General features: G+C 47.6%; 1 protein-coding gene across 1 annotated transcript in view; it reads right to left on the bottom strand.

Annotated features, from left to right (window-relative positions):
- Positions 1–21,821, bottom strand: part of SLC28A1 (solute carrier family 28 member 1) — a 65,328-nt gene that overhangs the window by 31,649 nt on the left and 11,858 nt on the right. The window contains 4 exon segments of the mRNA XM_030931160.1: positions 5,753–5,830; positions 9,096–9,209; positions 10,562–10,703; positions 19,707–19,890. Coding sequence (XP_030787020.1) covers positions 5,753–5,830; positions 9,096–9,209; positions 10,562–10,703; positions 19,707–19,890 — 518 coding nt within the window.

Genomic DNA, 21,821 nt, shown 5'->3' with positions numbered 1-21,821 from the left:
CTACCCACCCGAGGTCACATACCTGCAAAGAGGCAGATGTACCTCCCAGGCACCATGCAGATTGCCAAGGTCCTGCCACGCCCCTTGGGAGCATGCCCCTTGGGAACAGTCCTGGAGGCTTGTTTCTCTGCCTTCAGGGGCAGCATGCATCCCTGCTGGAAACTGCATGTCTGTGTCCCCCTGAATTCATATATTGAAACCTAATTCCCTAGGTGATGGTATTAGGAGGTGGAGCCTTTGGGGGCGATTAGGTTATGAGGGTGGAGCCCTCATGAATGGGATTAGTGCCCTTATAAAAGAGGCCACATGCCAGGCACAGTGGCTTACACCTGTAATCCCAGCATTTTGGGAGGCTGAGGCCAGAGGATTCCTTGAGTTCAGGAGTTCAAGACCAGCCTGGCAACATAGTAAGACCCTGTCTCTACCAAAATTCAAAAAATTAGCTGGGCATGATGGTATGCACCTGTAGTCCCAGCTATTCTGGAGGCTGAGGCAGGAGGATCACGAGCCCAGGAGACAGAGGCTGCAGCAAGCAGTGATCACACTGCTGCACTCCAGCCTGGGCAACAGAGTGAGATCCTGTCTCAAAAAGATAAGAAGAAAAAACAAAAGAGGCTCCAGAGAGCTCCCTCACCTCTTTTACCATGTGAGGACACAGACGACCAAGTGGGCAGAGAGCAAAGTGGGCCTCAACAGAATTCAACCTTGCAGGGACCCTGATCTCAGACTTCCAGCCTCTAGAAGTGTGAGAAATAAATTTCTGTTGCTTGTAACCACCCAGTCTATGGTTTTCATTATGGCCTCCTGGACGGACTAAGGTAGTCCCCTTCATGGAAGAGCCAAGTAAGTCCTGACCACTGCCTTGTAGAAATGGCTTTGGAGGCTGGTCCTGCTAGTACCATAACTCAAGGAAGAAGGATATTCTAGCTCTTCTAGGCCACTGGTTCTCAGCATGTGGACCAGCAGCACCTCTGAGAATTTGCTAGAAATATTTTGGATTTAATAGGTCTACAGTGGGGCCTGATGTTTGGCCTTTCCAGATGCTGCTGGTGCAGCTGACCTGGACACCACACTCTGACAACCACAGCCCTGGAGCCTAGATTAGACACTCTGAGCAAACTTCATCACCTGGGCCAAGAAACAGGCTTTGAAGGCCAGACAAAACCCACTAAGGACATGGCCTGCTCCCTCCTCTCCCTGGAGGAAGCTGAGCCAGGGCTCCTGCTGACTTCCTAAGGCTGTCTGGGCAAACCCTCATGTCCCCAGACTCCAAGGCCTGAGCACTGTCGACAGTGCCCTGTCACCAGCCCCAGGCCACAGTGAGCCACAAAAACCCAAAGTTGGAAGATGCTCGGGGCAGCAGCTGCGGTGCACACTGTACCAGCGCCATCGCCAGAAAGTGGAAGGGACTCAAGTCCAAAACAGTTGCATTTCTGGCTGTCCCCTAGCTACACCTCCTGATTTCCTGTTTGTGCCATCCCTTTGCCCAGAATGGCCTCAGCACTCTGCCCCTCATTCCTATTTCTGCCTGGATCCCCGGTTTTCAACAATGCCTCCTGACTCAGCTGTCCTATCTCCCTTCTTTCAGCCATCCCACCCCAGGCTTCATTTACTTCCCATTCCCTTCACTGAAAACCATGCTCACTACGGTTACCGGTTACCCCTTAACTACCAAATCCAATGATATCTTTTGGTCCTTATTTGATCTTTGTGTGTGTGTGTGTGCGCAAAATTTGGCACTGTTGATCACTGGGGATTACAAGTCTATGTCAGACATCCTGAAACTCTCAGGAGATGAAGACATTTTCCTTGACCCTAGGGGTTCCTCCAGAGAAATCTGAGCAGCACTGCTGAGCTTAGCAGTGGGTGCTTGTTCCGGAGGCTAGAACAATAGTGAAAGAATGAGAGTCTGCTCCCAGGTCAACTAGACCCAGGGGAGTATGATCATGCGGGTGGAAAGTTACTAGAAGGGAGTCGAAGCCAAGGTGGAATGACTAATCCAGCTGATACAGCCAAGGGGTGACTGCCACGTCCACATGCACTGTACTGGACTCCAGGCCCAGGGCAGGCTGAGGGCTGAGGAAGCCCCAGGGAGAGACTTTACTTCCCCCCAGAAGAGAGCAGCTGGACCATGGCCCAGCAGGAAGCAGCTTGGATTCTGAAAATCTGAGTGAGCTCAGAGAAGACTTCCCCAGGCTGAAATTGGCCAAAGGCCTTGGAGTAGGTCTGTATGATTCATAGAAAGAACAGAGAGAACGTCCTGAGTCTTCTGTTCAGCTCAGCGTTCAACAAAACCACCCCTACCTTGAAGGCAAATCCCAAGCATATGTGTGTGATATAGGGGAGAGTGGGAGGCTGAATAAAATGTTGTGATTAGTGAGAAAGAGAGTTCTGTGGCCATGAAGCATTTATCCTAGTCCTCCTTCATCTTTCCCAGCATTGCTAAGGATGGTGCATCAGCCAATACACGGTCCAGGAATTTGTCCAGAGGACAGGGCCTACCAGAGGCCAGGAAACTGCTAGTGTTTGGCTGGGAAATGCTGAGGCTGGTTAATGATAAACCCAGCTCACTATTGTTTTTATCTTAACTGAACATTACACTTCAAAGTTTTTTGACACCACTGATACATCTTTTTCCACTTCCTCTTCCTCCTCTTCCTTTTCCTCTTCCTCCTCCTCCTCTTCCTCTTCCTTTTCCTCCTCTTCTTCTTCTTTTTTTTTTTTTGGACGGAGTCTCGCTCTGTTGCCCGGGCTGGAGTGCAGTGGTTTGATCTCTGCTCACTGCAACCTCCGTCTCCCGGGTTCAAGTCATTCTCTTGCCTCAGCCTCCTGAGTAGCTGGAATTACAAGCCCCCGCCACCATGCCTGGCTAATTTTTGTATTTTTAGTAGGGATGGGGTTTCACTATATTGGCCAGGCTGGTCTCGAACCCCTGAACTCAAGTCATCAGACCACCTCAGCCTCCCAAAGTACTGGGATTACAGGCATGAGCCACCACGCCCAGCTTAATGGCTACATTTTTAAATGATCATTTTTGTTATTCAGAGTGTTTTTTGTATTTGGACGAGAGACATGAGGCTGCTGATTTCTACCAATAGTATGAGGAAGAATACATCCCTTAACCGGAAGTTCAGTGGAGGGGGTCTAGTTCTGGCTCTGCCCTAACTCACTGTGCCTTTGTAGCCAGCTCACTGCTCCTCTCTGGGGCTTGGCTGGACCATCAGTAATACAAAAGGGAGGCCCAAATGTCACTGAACTCCCTCCTGGTACCAACAGTCAAGGAATCCATGATTCTAATGGGTGATTCTGGGAGAGATACAAGCAGCAGGTGTGCACACATCCTTCCAGAGAGGGAGGCAGGATTTGAGGAGACACAGCTAATGTGGCCAGGGGGCAGACACAGAGGCAAGCCCAGCTATGGCTGGTGGTGGGCAGGGGAAGGGGTGCCGGCGGACAGCAGCTGCGTGGCCTTCCCAGCACCTCTTCCCCTGCTTTTTGGCTAAAGAGGCTTTAATTTCTTTGGGAAACAGCTTACATGCCCATCCACTGAACTCTGCCCTGCACTGTGGACACGCTAGTATTTTCTCACCTCCACGCTTTGCCCATGCCATTTCCTCTTCCTGCCTAGCTCAGTGTGTCCAAATCTCTTCTGTCCTAAACTCCATGTCAAATGCCACCTCCTCAAGGAGTCTCCCTCACGGTCTCTTGTTGGAAGAATCTCTCCTTATAGGCACTCCTCAGGCCCCTTCCTTTATTGCACTTGAACCCAGCTGCCTGGGGAGGCTGAACTGCAGAGTGTCGGGTGTGTGTGTGTGTGTTTGTTTTGTTGAGACGGAGTTCCGCTCTTGTTGCCCAGGCTGGAGTGCAAGGGCGCAATCTCGGCTCACTGCAACCTCCGCCTCCTGGGCTCAAGCGATTCTACTGCCTCAGCCCCCCGAGTAGCTGGGATTACAGGCATGCCACCACACCCCGCTAATTTTGTATTTTTAGTGGAGACAGGGCTTCTCCATGTCGGTCAGGCTGGTCTCAAACTCCCAACCTCAGGTGATCTGCCTGCCTCGGCCTCCCAAAGTGCTAGGATTACAGGCATGAGCCACCGTGCCCGGCTGAGTGTGTGTGTTTTAAAGTATGAGAAGCTGCGGGAACCTCCCTGCCGCCTGCCTGGGTGGACGCCGGAAGTCACCCTGAAGCAGATCTTACTGGTCTTTTCTGAAACCTCAGTACCCCCACACTGGTTATGCAAAGGTAAGGGAGCAGCTGCTCGTTACCCTAAAGGAATATGGTATTAGGGGCCTTTGCGGGTCTGACATAGGTTCCCCCTCCCAATATTCTCCCTATACAGAACTGGTCTCAGAAAACATGATGGGCAAGTATGCCCAGGGGGCAAGAAGACTTCAGAAAAGATAGGAACCTGGGCCCCTCCCTTTCCTCCTAGGGCTGACAGTGTTAGACTGGACATTCCCTAGGGAGTCTGCTGGCACAAGAGACGCTAAGGCTCCAAGGGGAACTAACCAGAGGTCAGGGTCAGGGGTAGGCAGGAGGGTCTGAACTCATGACATGGCTCAACGCCAGTCCAGAAGTCCATAGCCAAGTCCATGGCTTGGGCCAAAAGTCTCCTGGGTCCAAGACCCCCCGCAGGTGGGGAGGCTCTGGGAACAGTGGCCAGCATAATGAAAAACAGCAGAAACCTCTGGAACCTGCACATGGGGTCTTGCATAGCAGCTCCATGGTGATGGTGGTCCCGGATGTACCAGAGTGGGTAGCCCTGATTTTCCTCTCAGTGCCATGCATCAGTGGCAGAAAACTGGGGCCAGCTACTGGGTGAGTGGGGCCCCAGGTCTCTCTCTTTTGGCTGGCAAGTGGAGCTTAAGCCTAGAGCAAGCTGGTCTTAGACAATTGGAGTGTAAGGCAGGCAGAGGAGGGCTACACTAGAGTTCTTACTAAACAAGGCATTTCAGTGCTTAAACAGTTAACTGGGGAAAAAAGAAATACAACCACAGCTCCACCCAGTGAAGGGTCCCACCTGCAGCGTCCTCATCCTTTGCACAGGCTGCTTTGTTTTTAAATTAGGGTTGAGGCTCCACCGTTAGACAATAAGTTCTTTGAAACAGAACAGTGCCTTTATCTCCATTTCCCCTATAATATTTTGCAGTGCAGTAAATGCACAATAGATTTTTGTTGGAAGAAAGAAAGGATGGATGGAGGCAGGGAGGGAGGGAAAGTGGGATCATAGGTCTAGGAGGACACGAAGGAAGGAGCTATTGCAGCGGGACTAGTAAGGGCTGGCTTCCTGGCAGAGGTGGCCTGTGAGGGGCCCTGAAGGAGGAGCACCTGAGAGGATCATTTGAACCTAAGCCTTCCTGGAAACTGCTCTTTCTAGGCCCAGAGTCTCTGCAGCACATCAGGGGCTAAGGTCTCAGCAGGAGCTATCCCCATGACCCCTACCCCCACTTCTTGTCCTCAGCTACTCAGTAATTCTATAATTTAGAGGGTCATCTCTAAGAAAAAAAAGATACAGAAATATCTTACTTTTGCAAATTTTACAAAATATAGCAAAAACATCTCATGAGGTGAACATTGCTGGGCCCCTCCCGGGCCCCAGGCTTAAGGTTCACTAACTTCCCAGTACGGCGACCTCTGCCCATAGGACTCCCCCCTTCCACCTGGGCCCCCACTATGCCCAGACTCCCCTCTAGCTGGAGTCGCTGGGCAGCGACTGCTAAAGGCCTCTGGGACCCTGAGTCAAGCTGACCTGAAAGGCAAAGACATTCTTGACCAGCGCCTCCCCAAACACGAAGCTGGAGCCAGCCTCTGTGTAGCTCAGGAAGATCTGAAAGAAAAATGCAAAACAAAAACAGGCAGTGAGGCTGGGAAGGGAGGAGGGAGGAAGCAGCGGCCAGAGACAGGCGGTTTGGCCCAGGGACGTAGTCCCCCCAGGCTCTTATCGGGGTGGGCACCACCTGGCAAGGAGTGTTAAAGCTACCGTCACGGGCACTCGCTCCGAAGCATATTTGCCAGAGAGACACCTTTTTGGTCAATTTTAAAGACATGCTCTGTAGGCTGGGTGCGGTGGCTCACACCTGTAATCTCAGCACTTTGGGAGGCCAAGGCAGGCGGATCACCTGAGGTCAGGAGTTCGAGACCAGTTGGCAAACAAGGTGAAACCCCGTCTCTGCTAAAAATACAAAAATCACCCGAGCGTAGTGGTGGGCGCCCGTAATCTCAGCTACTCGGGAGGCTGAGGCAGGAAAATTACTTGAACCCAGGAGGCAGAGGTTGCAGTGAGCCGAGCTTGTGCCACTGCACTGTAGCCTGGGCAACAGAGCGAGACTCCATCTCAAAAAATAAAAATAAAAAGAAATGCTCTGGCAGTTGTTAGGACAATAAAGAAGAGACAATGGAAGTAACCACGAGACATGTGAAGAAGGCAGTGCCTTTTGTGCCTGCTCAGGCCCCTGACAACCAACGGTAAAGCCTCCCCTCATCTTGTCCCCATCCCGGGCTTCTGGCCTTGGAGTCTGAGCCCAGCCACGCTTCTACAGGAGACCTGTGTTATATCCTGAACTTGCAATGTGACTGCAGGGGCAGCAAGTCATTTTTCTTGTTCAGCCCTCAGTGTTCCCATCTATAAAATGGGGACATGGCCAGAAAAGCAACTCTGTCTTTTCCTCCACACCCTGTGCAGTTACTCTCAGCGAGGCCAGCAGGTGTGCACATTCCTGGACCAGCAGGGTTCTCATGCTCCCCCCTGCACAGAGCACAGGGAACTGCAAGCTGGTGAGAGGGAGGTAAGTAGATTAACCTATTTAACCTATGTCCTTAATAATTTATATTTTTTTAAGTGTTGAAAACACAAAAATTAGCCGGGTGTAGTGGCTCACACCTATAGTCGCAGCTACTCAGGAGGCTGAGGTGGGAGCATCCCTTGAGTTCAGGAGGTCGAGGCTGCAATGAGCTAACATCACGCCACTGCACTCCAGTCTGAGTGATGGAAGTAAAACCCTGTCTCAAAACTAAACTAAACTAAACTAATCTAAACTAAACTAAAATAAAATAAAATAAAAGAAGGTCAGCGTGGTGGCTTATGCCTATAATCCCAGCACTTTGGGAGGCCAAGGGAGGCAGATTACTTGAGCCCAGGACTTTGAGACCAGCCTTGGCAACATGGTGAAACTCTGTCTCTACCAAAAATAGAAAAATTAGCTAGTCTCATAACTTGGTTTCAAAATAAATAAACAAATAAATAGATTTAAAAAATTTTAAGTGTTAAATAAAGGAGACCATTGGTTTGGACTGAGCTCCTGCACTTCGCCCAACAGACCAAACCAAAATGGAATCGCTCATGCTATAAAGTTCCACACCACAAGTCAAAACTAAGCTGTCTCCTGACCTTCCAAAAAACCAGGATATGAGACATATAGCCAAATCCCCACATGCAGCATGACAGGCAGTCCCCTCAGTTTTGACCTTTACAAGGAAAGTGACCTTGAAACAAGCAATCTGCTTTCTGTTTTCTGTTTCTGCTTTCTTCAGCCTTTCTCTGTCTATAAAGCCAACCTCCTCTGCTCAACTCATTGGAACACTCACTCTATTTTTATAGAATGAGGTGTTGTCTCGTTCTAAAATCACAAGTAAAAGCCAATTAAGATCTTTAAACTAAATTTGTTATAACTTTATTTTGACAAAAGTAAATCATGATAGTTGTACAACAGTGTGCATGAATTTAATGACACTTAAAAGTGGTTAAAATGGTCAATTTTAAGGCCGGGCACGGTGGCTCAAGCCTGTAATCCCAGCGCTTTGGGAGGCCGAGACGGGTGGATCATGAGGTCAGGAGATAGAGACCATCCTGGCTAACATGGTGAAACCCCGTCTCTACTAAAAAAAAAACACAAAAAACTAGCTGGGCGAGGTGGCGGGTGCCTGTAGTCCCAGCTACTCAGGAGGCTGAGGCAAAAGAATGGCGAAAACCCGGGAGGCGGAATTTGCAGTGAGCCAAGATCCGGCCACTGCACTCCAGCCTGGGTGACACAGCGAGACTCCGTCTCAAAAAAAAAAAAAAAAAAAAAAAAAAGGTCAATTTTATGTTCTATATATTTTATCAAAATAAAAAACAAAATTGGTTGGGCACCGTGGCTCAAGATGAGATTACTTGAGACCAGGAGTTCGAGACCAGCCTGGGCAACATAGAGAGACTCTGTATCTACAAAAAAAAAAGAAAGAAAAAGAAAAAGAAAAAACATGTTTTAATTAGCTTGGCATGGTGGCTTACACCTGTAGTCCCAGCTACTCAATACTGGGAAGGCTGAGGTGGGAGGATCACTTGAGCCCAGGATGTCAAGGCTGCAGTGAGCCGTATTCACACCACTGCACTCAGCCTGGATGCCAGAGCAAGACTGTCTCAAGACAAAACAAAATGGGCCCAGGTGTGGTGGCTCATGCCTGTAATCCCAGCACCTTGGGAGGCCAAGGCAAGCAAATCGTCTGAGGTGAGGAGTTTGAGACCAGCCTGGCCAACATGGTGAAACCCTGTCTTTACTAAAAATACAAACATTAGCCGGGCATGGTGGTGGGTGCCTGTAATCTCAGCTACTGGGCAGGCTGAGGCAGGAGAATTGCTTGAACCAGGGAGGCAGAGGTTGCAGTGAGCCAAGATTATGCCACTGCACTCCAGCCGGGGTGACAAAGTGAGACTCTGTCTTGAAAAAAAAAAAAAAAACAAACAGAATAAAAATGTATGACTTCAATACACATTATTTTTAAACACATACACACAGAAGTAAATCATTTGCAGATTTGGGGAGATTTTTTTTTTAGCACTTTTAACTATTACAATTTCCAAGTCACTGCTGATTGCAGACCCAGCCTCTGAAAAGAATACTCTATTGGGGCCTCAGTGCCAGGTGTGAGGGAAGTGGCAGCTGCACTGCCCGGGCCCCAGCTACCCACCTGGTCTGGGGCCCCCAGTCTACCCTACCCACTGGGTCCCAAGCCTTCTCTATGGCCTCACCACCCACTTTTCCCCCTGCCAAGTGGCTTCTCCCCTACTCCCAGTAACCTAAGACGCTCTGGAAATCCAGGTCCCATGTACCTACCCGGATCTGCTCGCCCAGCCACTGGAATGCAATAAATCCTGGTTCTGTTCTGATGATGAGGAGTCCAAGTACAAACTGCAGTCCAAGTCCCCAAGACACGGCCCGCCAGGACACCTGCCACCCCACCCCACAGAAAGGTGAGTTCAGCTCCTTGAGGGATGGGCAGGGAGCTGGGTGGGGGTGAAAGCAGGGGGCACTGGCTGCCGAGGGAGCCCAGCAGCATTGGCCTGCCCGGAGGATGGGGCTGGAGCCAGATAGAGTACTAGGCCTGTTGCCAGTGGTCACACCCTCCCTGGGATTCAGAACAGGCCATGTGCTTGGTAAGAATGGACCTGGGCAGTGGGCAGGGGTGGGCCAAGATTCTAACCAAGAACTCAGGTGAAACTTGACCAGCCTTGGGCATGCCACGGCACTTCGTCTCCTGGTCATCACTGCCAGAGATGTGGCCTGGGGGTCTGGCCTCAGGATCAGCACCAGACTGCTCTGGGTCCAGCTCCTCTCCAGCTCGTGTGAACCCTGTCTGCCTGATCATCTCCAATCTCTCCTCCACAGGCTGGGCTCCCAGCCACCTCAACCCCAACTCTCTCCATGCCCACACACCCCACCCCTCCCAGAAGATGAGAGCTGGGCTTTTCAGGTTGCTGTTCCCTGATCAGCATTTAATAATTCCTTAGCAGCAAGTCCAAGCTCTGGGGTGCATCCTCCTGGGAGGCTTGGCGGTAGCCTGGGGAAGGTGGTAGCCACACTGTGAAACAGGGAGGGATCCTGATGCTACAGAGGCAGAGAGAGAAGGTTCCATCTGCCCATGGCAGGGACCTCCCAAATGGGTGCATGCCTGCCTTAGTATACATCAGAATTTACTACACATCAGAATTTAGTACACATTAGAATGTAGTCTATATCAGAATTTAGTCTACATCAGAATTTAGTACACATCAGAATTGTTCTTGCTGACAGGATGATTGCTGCCCTTGCCCCTGAGTTTCTAACACAGTGGGCCTAGGGTGGGGCCTAAGAAGTTACATTTCTGGTAAGTTCCATGGAGGCACTGCTGCTGCTGGTCTGGGGCGCAGACTTTGAGAAGCACATTTTAAGCTAACGATTCCAGGAAACCCTTGGCTCTGCAGACAGACTGGAGCTCTGGCCTGTGTTTTCTGTAGTTGGGGTGGAGGTAGTTCCTGAGCCTACAGACCTGAAGACCAGGATTAGACTGACCAGAGGACACGTCACCAAGGAAACAAATGTCCTGGTGGCCTCTGAGTCTGGAGAGACATCCCTGCTGGGGAGTTTGAAGACTTCTGCTTCACAGGAAGCCTGTCCTGATAGACACAGGTCTTCTCCAGGCCCTGAGCCTCCAGGGCTCTCCCAACAGGAGCATCTGCCTATACCCCAGCTCCCAGATCCAGCCTAGGGGCAGAAGAGAGAGGCAAACACTTCCAGCCCTGGGCCCCACAACTGGCACTCACTGCGCAATGATGCTTTGAGCAGGCAAAGAGGAGAGCAATGAACACGCAGATTCCTGCGAAGGACACCAGTTGCTCAGGCCGCCGGGAGGTGTCCAGAGACAGCCACAGGACCAGGCCCAGGAAAGCAGCAAGAGCTAGGCCCCTGAAGGCAAGAGGCAGAAAGCCATCACCCTCAGCATGTACCCCCACCCCACCCACACACAATAGCACCCAGCAAACCAGAGAAAAGGTGCTCAGGGCTGGGAAGAGGAGAAAGAGCACAGCACAGTGGAAAGAGCACCAGCTCCGGAACCACATGCTGGGAAGAGCTGAGCTCGCTGTGACCTCAGGCAGATCACCTTGCCTCTCTGAGTCTAGTTTCCTCATGGGTCAAATGAAGCCAGAGACCCTTCATTTCTCAAGGTTGCCAAGAGGAGTATATAGGGGGATGTATGTACCAAGCTGAGCATAGTGACAAGCACCTGGCTCTATCCAGCTACAGGAATCTCATCACTGCAGTGATGCTCAGCTCAGCCTCTGACCTTGTGGGAGAAAGGACCTGTGCCGCCCAGGACTCAACACTATCTGCCATGACTGCAAAATGCCTAGAAGCATGTGATGTGAGTCGGACCTCCGAGCTGAGCACCTGAGACCAAGGGAGACCAAGGAATGGACCTAACCTTAACAGCAACCCTGGGGCTCTCCCAGCCCTCCCTGGGGCTAGGATTTTTTTGTCCAGGATGCAGCCTGAAGGGTGGGAGAGCCCAGGTTTTGGCATCAGGTGTTCAAGATCTCACCCCAATCCGGTCATCAGTTCAATCCAGTCATCAACTCACTGGGTACTACTAATGACAGTTAATGTTCCACTGAGTACCTATTATATGCCAAGTACTATACCAATGCTGAGAGACACATTCTTTTGATAGAGATGAGGAAACTAAGGCACAGAGAGGTTAAATAACTGGCCCAAGGCCACTCATCTAGAAAGTGGCAGAGTTGAGATTTCAACCCAGGCACTCTGGAAGCAAGGTCTATTCACTTTACAGCTTTATCCAGGCGGTTCCTAGCTGGTAAGCAGGAGACCAAAGATCTGAACTCAAGCAGGCTAATTCCAGAGCCTACTGCTTTTCTTTCTGCTCATGTTTTTAAACTCTTCTCATTCCAGTTCAATGTGCACAATCTTTGCCTTGTTTGTGTGCCAACTGTACCTCTCTTTACTTACTATTTCTCTTGAGGTTAACTGACTTTATAAGAACTCAAATATGGCCGGGCGAGGTGGCTCATGCCTGTAAATCCCAGCACTTTGGGAGGCCAAATTGGGTGGATCACCTGAGGTCAGGCATTTGAGACCAGCCTGGCCAACATGGTGAAACCCATCTCTACTAAAAATCCAAAAATTAGCCGGGAGTGGCGGTGGGTGCCTGTAATCCCAGGTACTTGGGAGGCTGAGGCAGGAGAATCACTTGAATCTGGGAGGTAGAAGTTGCAGTGAGCCGAGATCGTGCCACTGCACTCCAGCCTGGGTGACAGAGCAAGATGCCATCTCAAAAAAAAAAAAAAAAAAAACAACAACTTAAATGCTAGTTTCAGATTTTTTATTTTTAACAGCTTTATTAGAGGTATGGTTGATACATAATCAATTGCACATATTGGAGGTGTTCAATTTGATACGTTTTGGCATATGCATACTCTTTGAAACCATCACCGCAATCAAGAGATTGAACATATTCATCATCCCTTTTGTAATTTCTTGCCTCCCTCCCTGTTCCCAGGTAACAGTTGACATGTTTTCTGCCACTAGATTAGTCTGAATTTTTTTTTTTTTTTTTTTTTTTTTTTTTTTTTTTTTTTTTTTTTGAGACAGAGTCTCATTTCATCGCCCAAGCTGGAGTGCAATGGCATGATCTCGGCTCACTGCAACCTCCACCTCTGGGGTTTAAGCGCTTTTCCTGCCTCAGCTTCCCAAGTAGCTGGGACTACAGGGATGCAACACCAGGCCCAGCTAATTTTTGTATTTTTAGAAGAGATGGGATTTCACCATGTTGGCCAGGCTGGTCTTGAATTTCTGACCTCAAGTGATCTGCCCATCTCAGCCTCCCAAAGTGCTGGGATTATAGGCGTGAGCCACAGCATCCCACCTAGTTTGCATTTTTAAGAATTTTATATAAATTTTTTAAAAAGAAAAGAAAGAAGTTTATATAAATAGAACCATATAGTACTTGTCCTTTTTTGTTTGACTTCTTTCACTTAGTGTAATTATTTTGAGATTTATCTAGGTTTCTGCATGATTCACTAGTCCATTCCATCTTATTGCTCAGTAGTATTCCATTATATGGATATACCACACTTTGCTTATCAATTCACCTATTGATGGACATTTTGTTGATTTCCAGTTTTTGGCTATTGCAGATAAAGCTGCTATGAACATTCAAAACTTCATGTGCAAGTCTTTGTGTGGATATATGCTTTTATTTCTCTTGGGTAAATGCCTATAAGTAAAATAGGTAGATTATATGATAGGCCTGGAAACTGCCAATCTGTTTTCTACAGCAATTGCACAGTTTTATATTCCCACCAGCAGTATAAAAAAATTCAGTTCCTCTATATCCTTGCCAACACTTGGTATGATTAGTCTTTTGAATTCTACCCATTCTACTCAGTATATGGTAGTATCTCTTTCTGTTTTTAACTTGCATTTCTCTACTGATAAATGATGTTGAGCATCTTACCATGTACTTATTTGCCACTTAGGCATATTCTTTAAATGTCTGTTCATATCTTGAGCCTTTTAGTGCTTTTTGTTTGTTTGTTTGTTTGTTTTTGAGATGGCGTATTGCTCTGTCACACAGGCTGGAGTGCAGTGGCACGAGATCTTGGCTCACTACAACTTCCACCTCCTGGGTTCAAGCAATTCTCCTGCCTCAGTCTCCCGAGTAGCTAGGACTACAGGTGCCTGTTACCATGCCTGGCTAATGTTTGTATTTTTAGTAGAGACAGGGTTTCACCATGTTGGCCAGACTGGTCTCGAACTCCTGACCTCAGGGGATCCGCCCACCTTGGCCTCCTAAAGTGCTAGGGTTATAGGCGTGAGCCACCATGCTTGGCCTTGAGCTCATTTTTAAATTGGGTTATTTTTCTTATTAAAGATTTATGACAAGGCCAGGCACTGTGGCTCTGTCTCCCACGTTCAAGCGATTCTCCTGCCTCAGCCACCTGAGTAGCTGGGACTACAGGTGCATGCCACTATGCCCAGTCAGCTAATTTTTGTATTTTTAGTAGAGACGGGGTTTCACCATGTTGGTGAGGCTAGTCCCAATCTCTTGATCTCGTGATCTGCCTGCCTCAGCCTCCCAAAGTGCTGGGATTACAGGCGTGAGCCACCACACCTGGCCTAAGTTGATTAAATTTTTATCAACTTTTTCCTTCCTTCCTTCCTTGCCTTTCACCCTTCCCCTTCCCTTTTCCCTTCCCCTTCCCTTTCTGTCTGTCTTTCTTGAGACAGGGTCTGTTTTGTTGCCCGGGCTGGAGTGCAGTGGCATATAGGTATATTGTGCATAGCTCACTGCAGCCTCGACCTTCTGTGCACAAGCGATCCTCCTACCTTTGCCTCTCAAGTAGCTGGGATCACAGGTGCACACCACCATACCTGGCAATTTATCTATTTTTTTGTAGAGATGGGGTCTCATTATGTTACCCAGGCTGGTCTCAAACTCCTGGGCTCAAGCAGTCCTCCTACCTCAGCCTCACAAAGTGCTGAAGCATTAGCCACCACACCTGACCCCTTTTTGTAGAACCAGGTTTCTGTCTAGTAGCATTTTCCTTCTCTTCAAAGAATTTCCTTTAACATTTCTTTCTTTCTTTTTTCCTTTTTTTTTTTTTTTTTTTTTTTTTTTTTATACAGTGTCTCCCAGGCTGGAGTGCAGTGGCATGATCTCAGTTCACTGCAACCTCCACCTCCCAGGTTCAAGCAAGTCTTGTGCCTCAGCCAACCAAGTGTAATAGCTGATACTACAGGTGCATGCCACCATGCCTGGCTATTTTTTTTTTGTATTTTTATTAGAGACAGAGTTTCAACATATTGCTCAGGCTGGTCTTGGACTCCTGAGTTTAAGTGATCTGTTCAACTTGGCCTCCCAAATTGCTAGGATTATAGGCATGAGCCACAACACTGGCTTCTCTCTCTTTCTCTCTTTTCTTTTCTTTTCTTTTTTATGTAGCATCTCCCTCTATCATCCAGGCTGGAGTCAGTGGCATGATCCTGGCTCACTGCAGCCTATGTCTCCCAGGCTCAAGCGATCCTCCTTTCTCAGCCTCCTGACTAGCTGGGACTACAGGTGTGTGCCAGTCCTTTAGCATTTCTTGTAGCATAAATCTGCTTTTTATGTCTGAAAAATTATTTCAGCTTTTGTATGACTGAAAGAATTCTTATTTCCTCTTCTCTTTCGAAATACATTTCACTGGTAAAGAATTGTAGCTTGGCAGCCTTTTGGGTATTCGCTGTTGTTGTTGACTGTTCCACTATTTTCGCACTCGTGTTTGACAAGAAGTCTGCTAGTAATCCATCTTTCTGCTCCTCTACACGTCTTTTTTCTCTAGTTGTTGTTAAGGTTTTATCACTGATCTTAAGTAATTTGATTATTGCCTCGGTATAGTCTTCATGTTTCTTGTGCTGGGGGTTCATGAAGTTTCTTGAATCTTTGGGTGTCCAATTGTCATCCTATTTGGATTTTTTTTGGACATAATTTCTTCAAATATTTTTTTCTGCCCTCCTTCCCCTCTGGAGACTTCAACTGTGTATATTCAACTGAAGTTGTGCTGTGGTTAACTGATGCTCTGTTTGAATTTTTTTCAGGTTTTGTCTTTAAGATGTTAGGCAGGGCCTGAGAAGCATTTATTCTAGAGTTGATTTTTTTTTCTCTGCTACTGAGCCAAAACCTTCTTACTACGCTAAACAATGCCCTGTGGATTATGAGGTTTTTTTCACCTGACTGTCGGGAATTCCACTGTCGGGAATTCCTGGCACTATTCCTGGCCCTGTGTGATTCCAGGTATGATTCCCTCTTCTCCTTTTGGGTGGTTCTTTCCTAGTACTAGGGTAGTTTCCTCATCTGTATTCTCTGAGCAGAACTCAACTGCATGTTCAAGGAGGATTCTCTGCATAGCTCTGGGCTTTGCTCTGTGATCTCTCAGCTGTGTCTCTGTGCTCTGCAATGTGAACCCTGCCTGCCTTGGCTTCCCTAGATTTCCAGCTCTGTCTCTTCAACTTAGGGAATCTGCTGGTGTCCCACCTCAGTTTTCCTTCCCTGTGCTGTGGTCTGGAAATGCTCTCCAGGCAGTCAGCTGGGGAGAACACAGGGCTAACCTCATTTGTTTCCTAATTCTCAAGGATCAGTGTTCTTTATTGACTGATGTCCAACATCAAAGAGCTCTTGTCTCATGTATTTGTTCCAGTTTTTTAGCTGTTTCAACTGGGAGGATAAACCTGATCTCTGTTACTCCATCTTAACTGGGAGCCAAAATCAAATGCATGCAGTTTTTTTTTTTTTTTTTGAGATGGAGTCTTGCTCTGTTGCCCAGGCTGGAGTGCAGTAGCGCTATCTTGGCTCATTGCAAGCTCCACCTCCCAGGTTCACGCCATTCTCCTGCCTCAGCCTCCAGAGTAGCTGGGACTACAGGCGCCCACCACCACACCCGGCTAATTTTTTTGTATTTTTAGTAGAGATGGGGTTTCACCGTGTTGACCAGGATGGTCTCGATCTCCTGACCTCGTGATCTGCCTGCCTCAGCCTCCCAAAGTGCTGGGATTACAGGCGTGAGCCACCGTGCCCAGCCAAATGCATGTATTTTTTAACAGCTTTATTGAGACAAAATTTACATGCCATACAATTTGCCCATTTACAGTGTATGGTTCAAGGATAGAAGTTCCTTACAAAACTAAAAATAGAAGTACCATATGATTCAGTAATTCCTCTACTGGGTATATGCACAAAAAAAAAAAAAAGGAAAAAAGGAAATCAATATATTGAAAAGACATCTGCACTCCATGTTTATTGCAGCATGATTGACAATAGCCAAAATATGGAATCAACCTAGGTGCCCATCAACAGATGAACGGATAAAGAAAATGTGGAATATATACACAATGGAATATCATTCAGCCATAAAAAAACTATGAAATCCTGTTACTAGCAGCAACATGGACAGAATTGGAGATCATTATTTTAAGTGAAATAAGCCAAGCACAGAAAGACAAATATTGCATGTTCTCACTCATATGTGGGAGCTTAAAAAGTAGATCTTATGAAGATAGACAGTAGTTTGGTAGTTACCAGAGACTCTGAAGGGGAGGAGGGAGGTGGGATAACAAGAAGTTGATTAATGGGTACAAATATATAGTTTGAGAGAAGAAATAAGACCTAGTGACAGATAGATGAGTAAGGTGGCTACAGTGTACAATATATTGCATATTTCAAAATAGCTAGGAGAATTTGAATAGTTCTAATATAAAGAAAGACAAATATTTAATTTGATGGATATCCCAAGTACACTGATTTGATCTTTACAAATTATATGAATGTATTAAATTATCACATGTACCCTGAAACTATGCACATTTATTAGGTTGGTGCAAAATTTATTGCATAACGGCAAAACCACAATTACTTTTGCACCAACTTAATAATATTATGCAGCAATTTTTTAAAGTGTATTTTTGTTTGTTTGGTTGATTTGGTTTTTTTTTTTTTTTCTTTTTTTGAGACAGAGTCTCACTCTGTCACCCAGGCTGGAGTGCAGTGGTGCAATCTCGGCTCACAGCAACCTCCGCTTCCCAGGTTCAAGCGATTCTCCTGCCTCTGCCTCCTGAGTAGCTGGGATTACAGGTGTGTACCACCACACCCAGTTTTTTGTTTGTTTGTTTGTTTTTATTTTTTTATTTTTTTTTAGTAGAGACAGGGTTTCACTGTGTTAGCCAGGATGGTCTTGATCTCCTGACCTCATGATCCACCTGCCTCAGCCTCCCAAAGTGCTGGGATTACAGGCTTGAGCCACCATGCCTGGCCAAAAGTGTATGGTTTAACGGTTTTTAGTATAGTTACAGATTTGTGCAACCATTATCATAATCCTAGGATATTTTCATCAGCCCAAAGAGAAACCCCAAACCACTGGCAGTCACCACCTCCTTTTCCCATCCACCCTAGCAATCACTAATCAACTCTCTGTCTCCACAGATTTGCCCATTCTGGACATTTCACATAAATGGAATCATGCAGTATATGGTTCTTTAAAACTGGCTTCTTTCACTGAGCATGATGTTCTCAAGGTTTATCATTATTGTAGTATTTATCAATACTACATTCCTTTTCATGGCCAAATAATATTCTATTGTATGGATATATAGATTTCCTTTATCCATTTTCCAGTTGATGAACATATGTGTAGTTTTCACTTTTTGGCTATTATGATTAATGCTATATGAAGATTTGTGCACAAGTTTTTATGTGGACATATATTTTCATTTCTTTTAGGTATATACCTAGGAGTAGAATTTCTGGGTCATATGATAAGTCTATGTTTAACATTTTGAGGAACTGCCTAACCATTTTCTTTTTTCTTTCTTTTTTTTTTTTTTAGACAGAAAAAAAAAAAAAAAGGTTGCTCTTGTTGCCAAGGCTGGAGTGCAATGGTACGATCTCGACTCACTGCAACCTCTGCCTTCTGGTTTCAAGCAATTCTCCTGCCTCAGCCTCCCAAGTAGCTGGGATTACAGGCGCCCACCACCATACCTGGCTAATTTTTGGATTTTTAGTAGAGATAGGATTTCGCCATGTTGGCCAGGCTGGTCTCGAACTCCTGACCTCGTGATCCTCCCGCCTTGGCCTCCCAAAGTGCTGCGATTATAGGCATGAGCCACCATGCCCGGTCAGCCATTTTCTAAAGCAACTGCACTGTTTTGCATTTCTGTCAGCAGTGTCTCAGGGATTCAATTTCTCCACATTTTTGTCAACACTTGTTATCATCTATCTTATTGATTATGGCCATCTGACTGAATATGAAGTGGTATCTTATTGTGGCTTTGCTTTGCATTTCCATGATGGCTACTGATGTTGAGCACATTTTCATGTGATTTTTGGCTATAGCAAAACCTTTTATTCTTCAAATGGGTTGTCTTTTTATGGTTGAGTTGTAATTCTGCATACAGTTTCTTTATGCAGACCTATGATTTGTACATCTTTTCTCTCATTTCGTGAGTTGTCTTTTCACTTTTTTGATAGTGTGCGTTGCATCAAAAAGTTTTTTTATGAAGTCCAGTTTATCTGCATGCATTTTTTTAAAGGAAACTTCGTATCAGTCCCTCAAGTGGAAAACCATTATCAATGACTTGTCATAGAAAACCGTTGCAAAAATAACTCACACATGTATTTAATAAAGAGAAGTCAAACGTAACAGTAAATGTACTTATAAATAAAATTTTAAATGTGTTCATCCACAGGCTAGCTCACATCACTTTGCTGTGGGATGCGGATCTCACTTTGGGAAACTGAGAGTCACCCCTGTATCCCTGCATCCCCCTGACTTAGTCTTTGGGTATCTTTGGTCACCAGCTTCTTCATCAACAGAATAGAGTACTGAAATAGATTGGTGGTCTTCAGATTTTTTTTTTTTAAGCCATAGAACCCGTTTTTTTCCCCCAGCCAATTTTTTTTGCGAACCTTGGCTTACAAAACACATAAGACTCTGCTGGCTACATCAGAATTCCCTGGAGGCTAATGAAAAATACTAGCACCTGGACCCCAATCAAGCCTGCTGAATCCCACTCCAGGGATGGTCCTTGCGACTTTTTGTCTCACACTGCCCAGGTGATCTCAGGGAGGTACTGATTTGGGCCCTCCTTGCTCCAGGAGCTGGGATCCCTGAATGGAGGAAACTGTTGAGTTCAGTTTTCATCAACCACAGTCACCTGCTATAACTGGGACTAAGAACTGGTGAAACACCACAAAGATGCTGCTATGTTTGAAGTCACCCACCAGTTCCTGCCCTGGGGCCCTGGAGAGTTCTCCATGACACAGAGCCTTCCTCCTCCTCCAGCCCTGGCCATAACCCTAGAGCCAACCCCTCAGCTCTCGGGCCCTCCCTTGCCCTGCCTCAAGGCTGTGAGCTCACTCACCTCTTAAACCAGAGCAGCAGGCGAGGATGGCCCTGAGGCTTGAGAAACCTCCTTAGCTTTGGTCCCAGAAGCCATTTCAGCAGGCGGTGGCCCAGGAACGTGAGGACCACACAAGTGAGGACAAACAGAGCCAGGGCCCTCTGGAAATCCAGGAGGCAGGCCACCAGCAGGAAGGCAGCGAACGCTGGGGGACAAGAGAGAAGAGGGGTCAACGGCCAGGACACCACCTCTTCAGGCCCCTGCAGCCCCGCCCACGGACTCCACCTTACTCCACCCAGATCGTGGAGGGCAGGAAACTCACCCAACCTCACTGAGCCTGTTTCCTCATCTGGAAATGAAAACAACCATCACTACTGTGTCAAAAGTAGTTAGGAGTTACTGGCAGAAGGCGTTGTGAAAGGGCCTTATCAACTGTAAAGTGCTTACCAAATGCGAGGGAGATGTGTAAGGAGGCCGTGAAGCCAAACAGCAAGAGGTGCTGGGCATCAGTGGAGGATCTGCTGTGGTCCAGCGCCATGCTAGGCCCCGTGGAGGAAGGAGACGAGCCCATCAGCTACTCCATGAAGGAGTTCACATATGTGTGCTGGGACTGCGTTCTGAAATGTTCATCAATGACCGTGCTTCCTGGAGTTTCCTTTCCCCTTTTGCCCTTCTCTCCTTTGAGCCACTCAGCCAGTACATGCATATGCCTCAGAAAGGCGCGTGAGAATGGACAGCTGAGGGGGCGATGTCTAGATTTTTTTTTTTTTTTTTTTGAGACAGGGTCTCACTTTGTTGCCCAGGCTGGAGCACAGTGGTGCTATCTCGGCTGACTGCAACCTCCGCCTCCTGGGTCAAAGCAATGCTTCTGCCTTAGCTTCTCGAGTAGCTGGGATTACAGGTACCCACCACCAAGGCTGGCTAATTTTTGTATTTTTGGTAGGGACAGGGTTTCATCATGTTGCTCAGGCTGGTGTTGAACTCCTGGGCTCAAGTGATCCACCCACCTCAGCCTCCCAAAGTGCTGTGATTACAAGTGTAAGCCATTGTGCCTGGCCTCTCCCTGGCTTTTGAATTTCAGAATCCAGGATCCTCAAAGAATGGAAAGGACGCTTAACCATGGATAAAAAATGTGATCTGAAACATCACGAATAAAGGTAAGTTCTACCCAACCACTCTGCTACCAGGCAATAACAAGGACAATGGCATCACAGAGAAAGCGCCTGAGCCTGGCAAGGCTGCCAAGCCAGGTGTGTTTGCAGCGTTGCAAGCAGTGAAGCCTTGTGCCTGGCTTCCTGGTGGAGCCCCAGGGAGGTCCCAGGACTGCAGAGAGAGGAATGCCCATGCGGTGCATGGCAAGCCAGTGAGACTCTGCAGGCACCAAAACAGCAGAAGTGGTCTCCATGAGAGGCCTGAAGAGGAGAGAGGTGGGAGACCAGAATGAGCCCACCATGGGGAAGAGGGCGTCGCCATGGTCACCTGCAAGGATGGAGGACCCAGGACCAGCTGGAGAAGCGGACAAGTCAGGAGGCACTTGAGGAGTAATAATAGATAAGCCCACCCTGGTGACCCCCAGAGAAAGGGATGAAGGGAGATTCCAACTGGACAGAAATTGAGTTCCCATCACTCACTGGAATGATAAAATTGAGGGAGAAGATAAGTTGAGTTATAAAAAATAAAATGACCTTTCTCTCACATGGAAGCTGGTGGGCCGGAGTTCCTACCTGAACGGGTGTCATTGAGACACACAGGTGGAGCCCCACAGAGTGGTGCTGGGGCTGCTGGTACCGGCCGTGGGGGTTCAGGGGAGGGGGACCTGGCCAGGGAGAGGATCCGTGGTCGCCAGGAGGTGAGCTTAGCACTTCAGGTGCACTTTCACAATGAATCCTCACAAGACCCCTACAAGGTGGGCTCTACAGTGATGCCCACTTGGAGAGCGAGGCCTCTGAGGCCAGCCAAGATGAGTGCCTCACACAGGGAGGGCATGGGGCTAGGAGGCCAAGAAGGTCTGTGCACCTCAGGTCCTGTGCTTTGTGGTTGAGGCGGGCCAGGAAGGCTGGGGGAGTCTGGGCAGACCAGGACAGGGACTTAGGGAGAGGGGGCAGTGTGGAGGAGTCCTCCAGGCAGGGCACAAGA

Source organism: Rhinopithecus roxellana, chromosome 5 (assembly GCF_007565055.1).
Source record: "Rhinopithecus roxellana isolate Shanxi Qingling chromosome 5, ASM756505v1, whole genome shotgun sequence".
Lineage (NCBI taxonomy): Eukaryota > Metazoa > Chordata > Mammalia > Primates > Cercopithecidae > Rhinopithecus > Rhinopithecus roxellana.
Note: the sequence above shows the minus strand (reverse complement) of the source record. Positions and strands in the feature narration are given on the sequence as shown.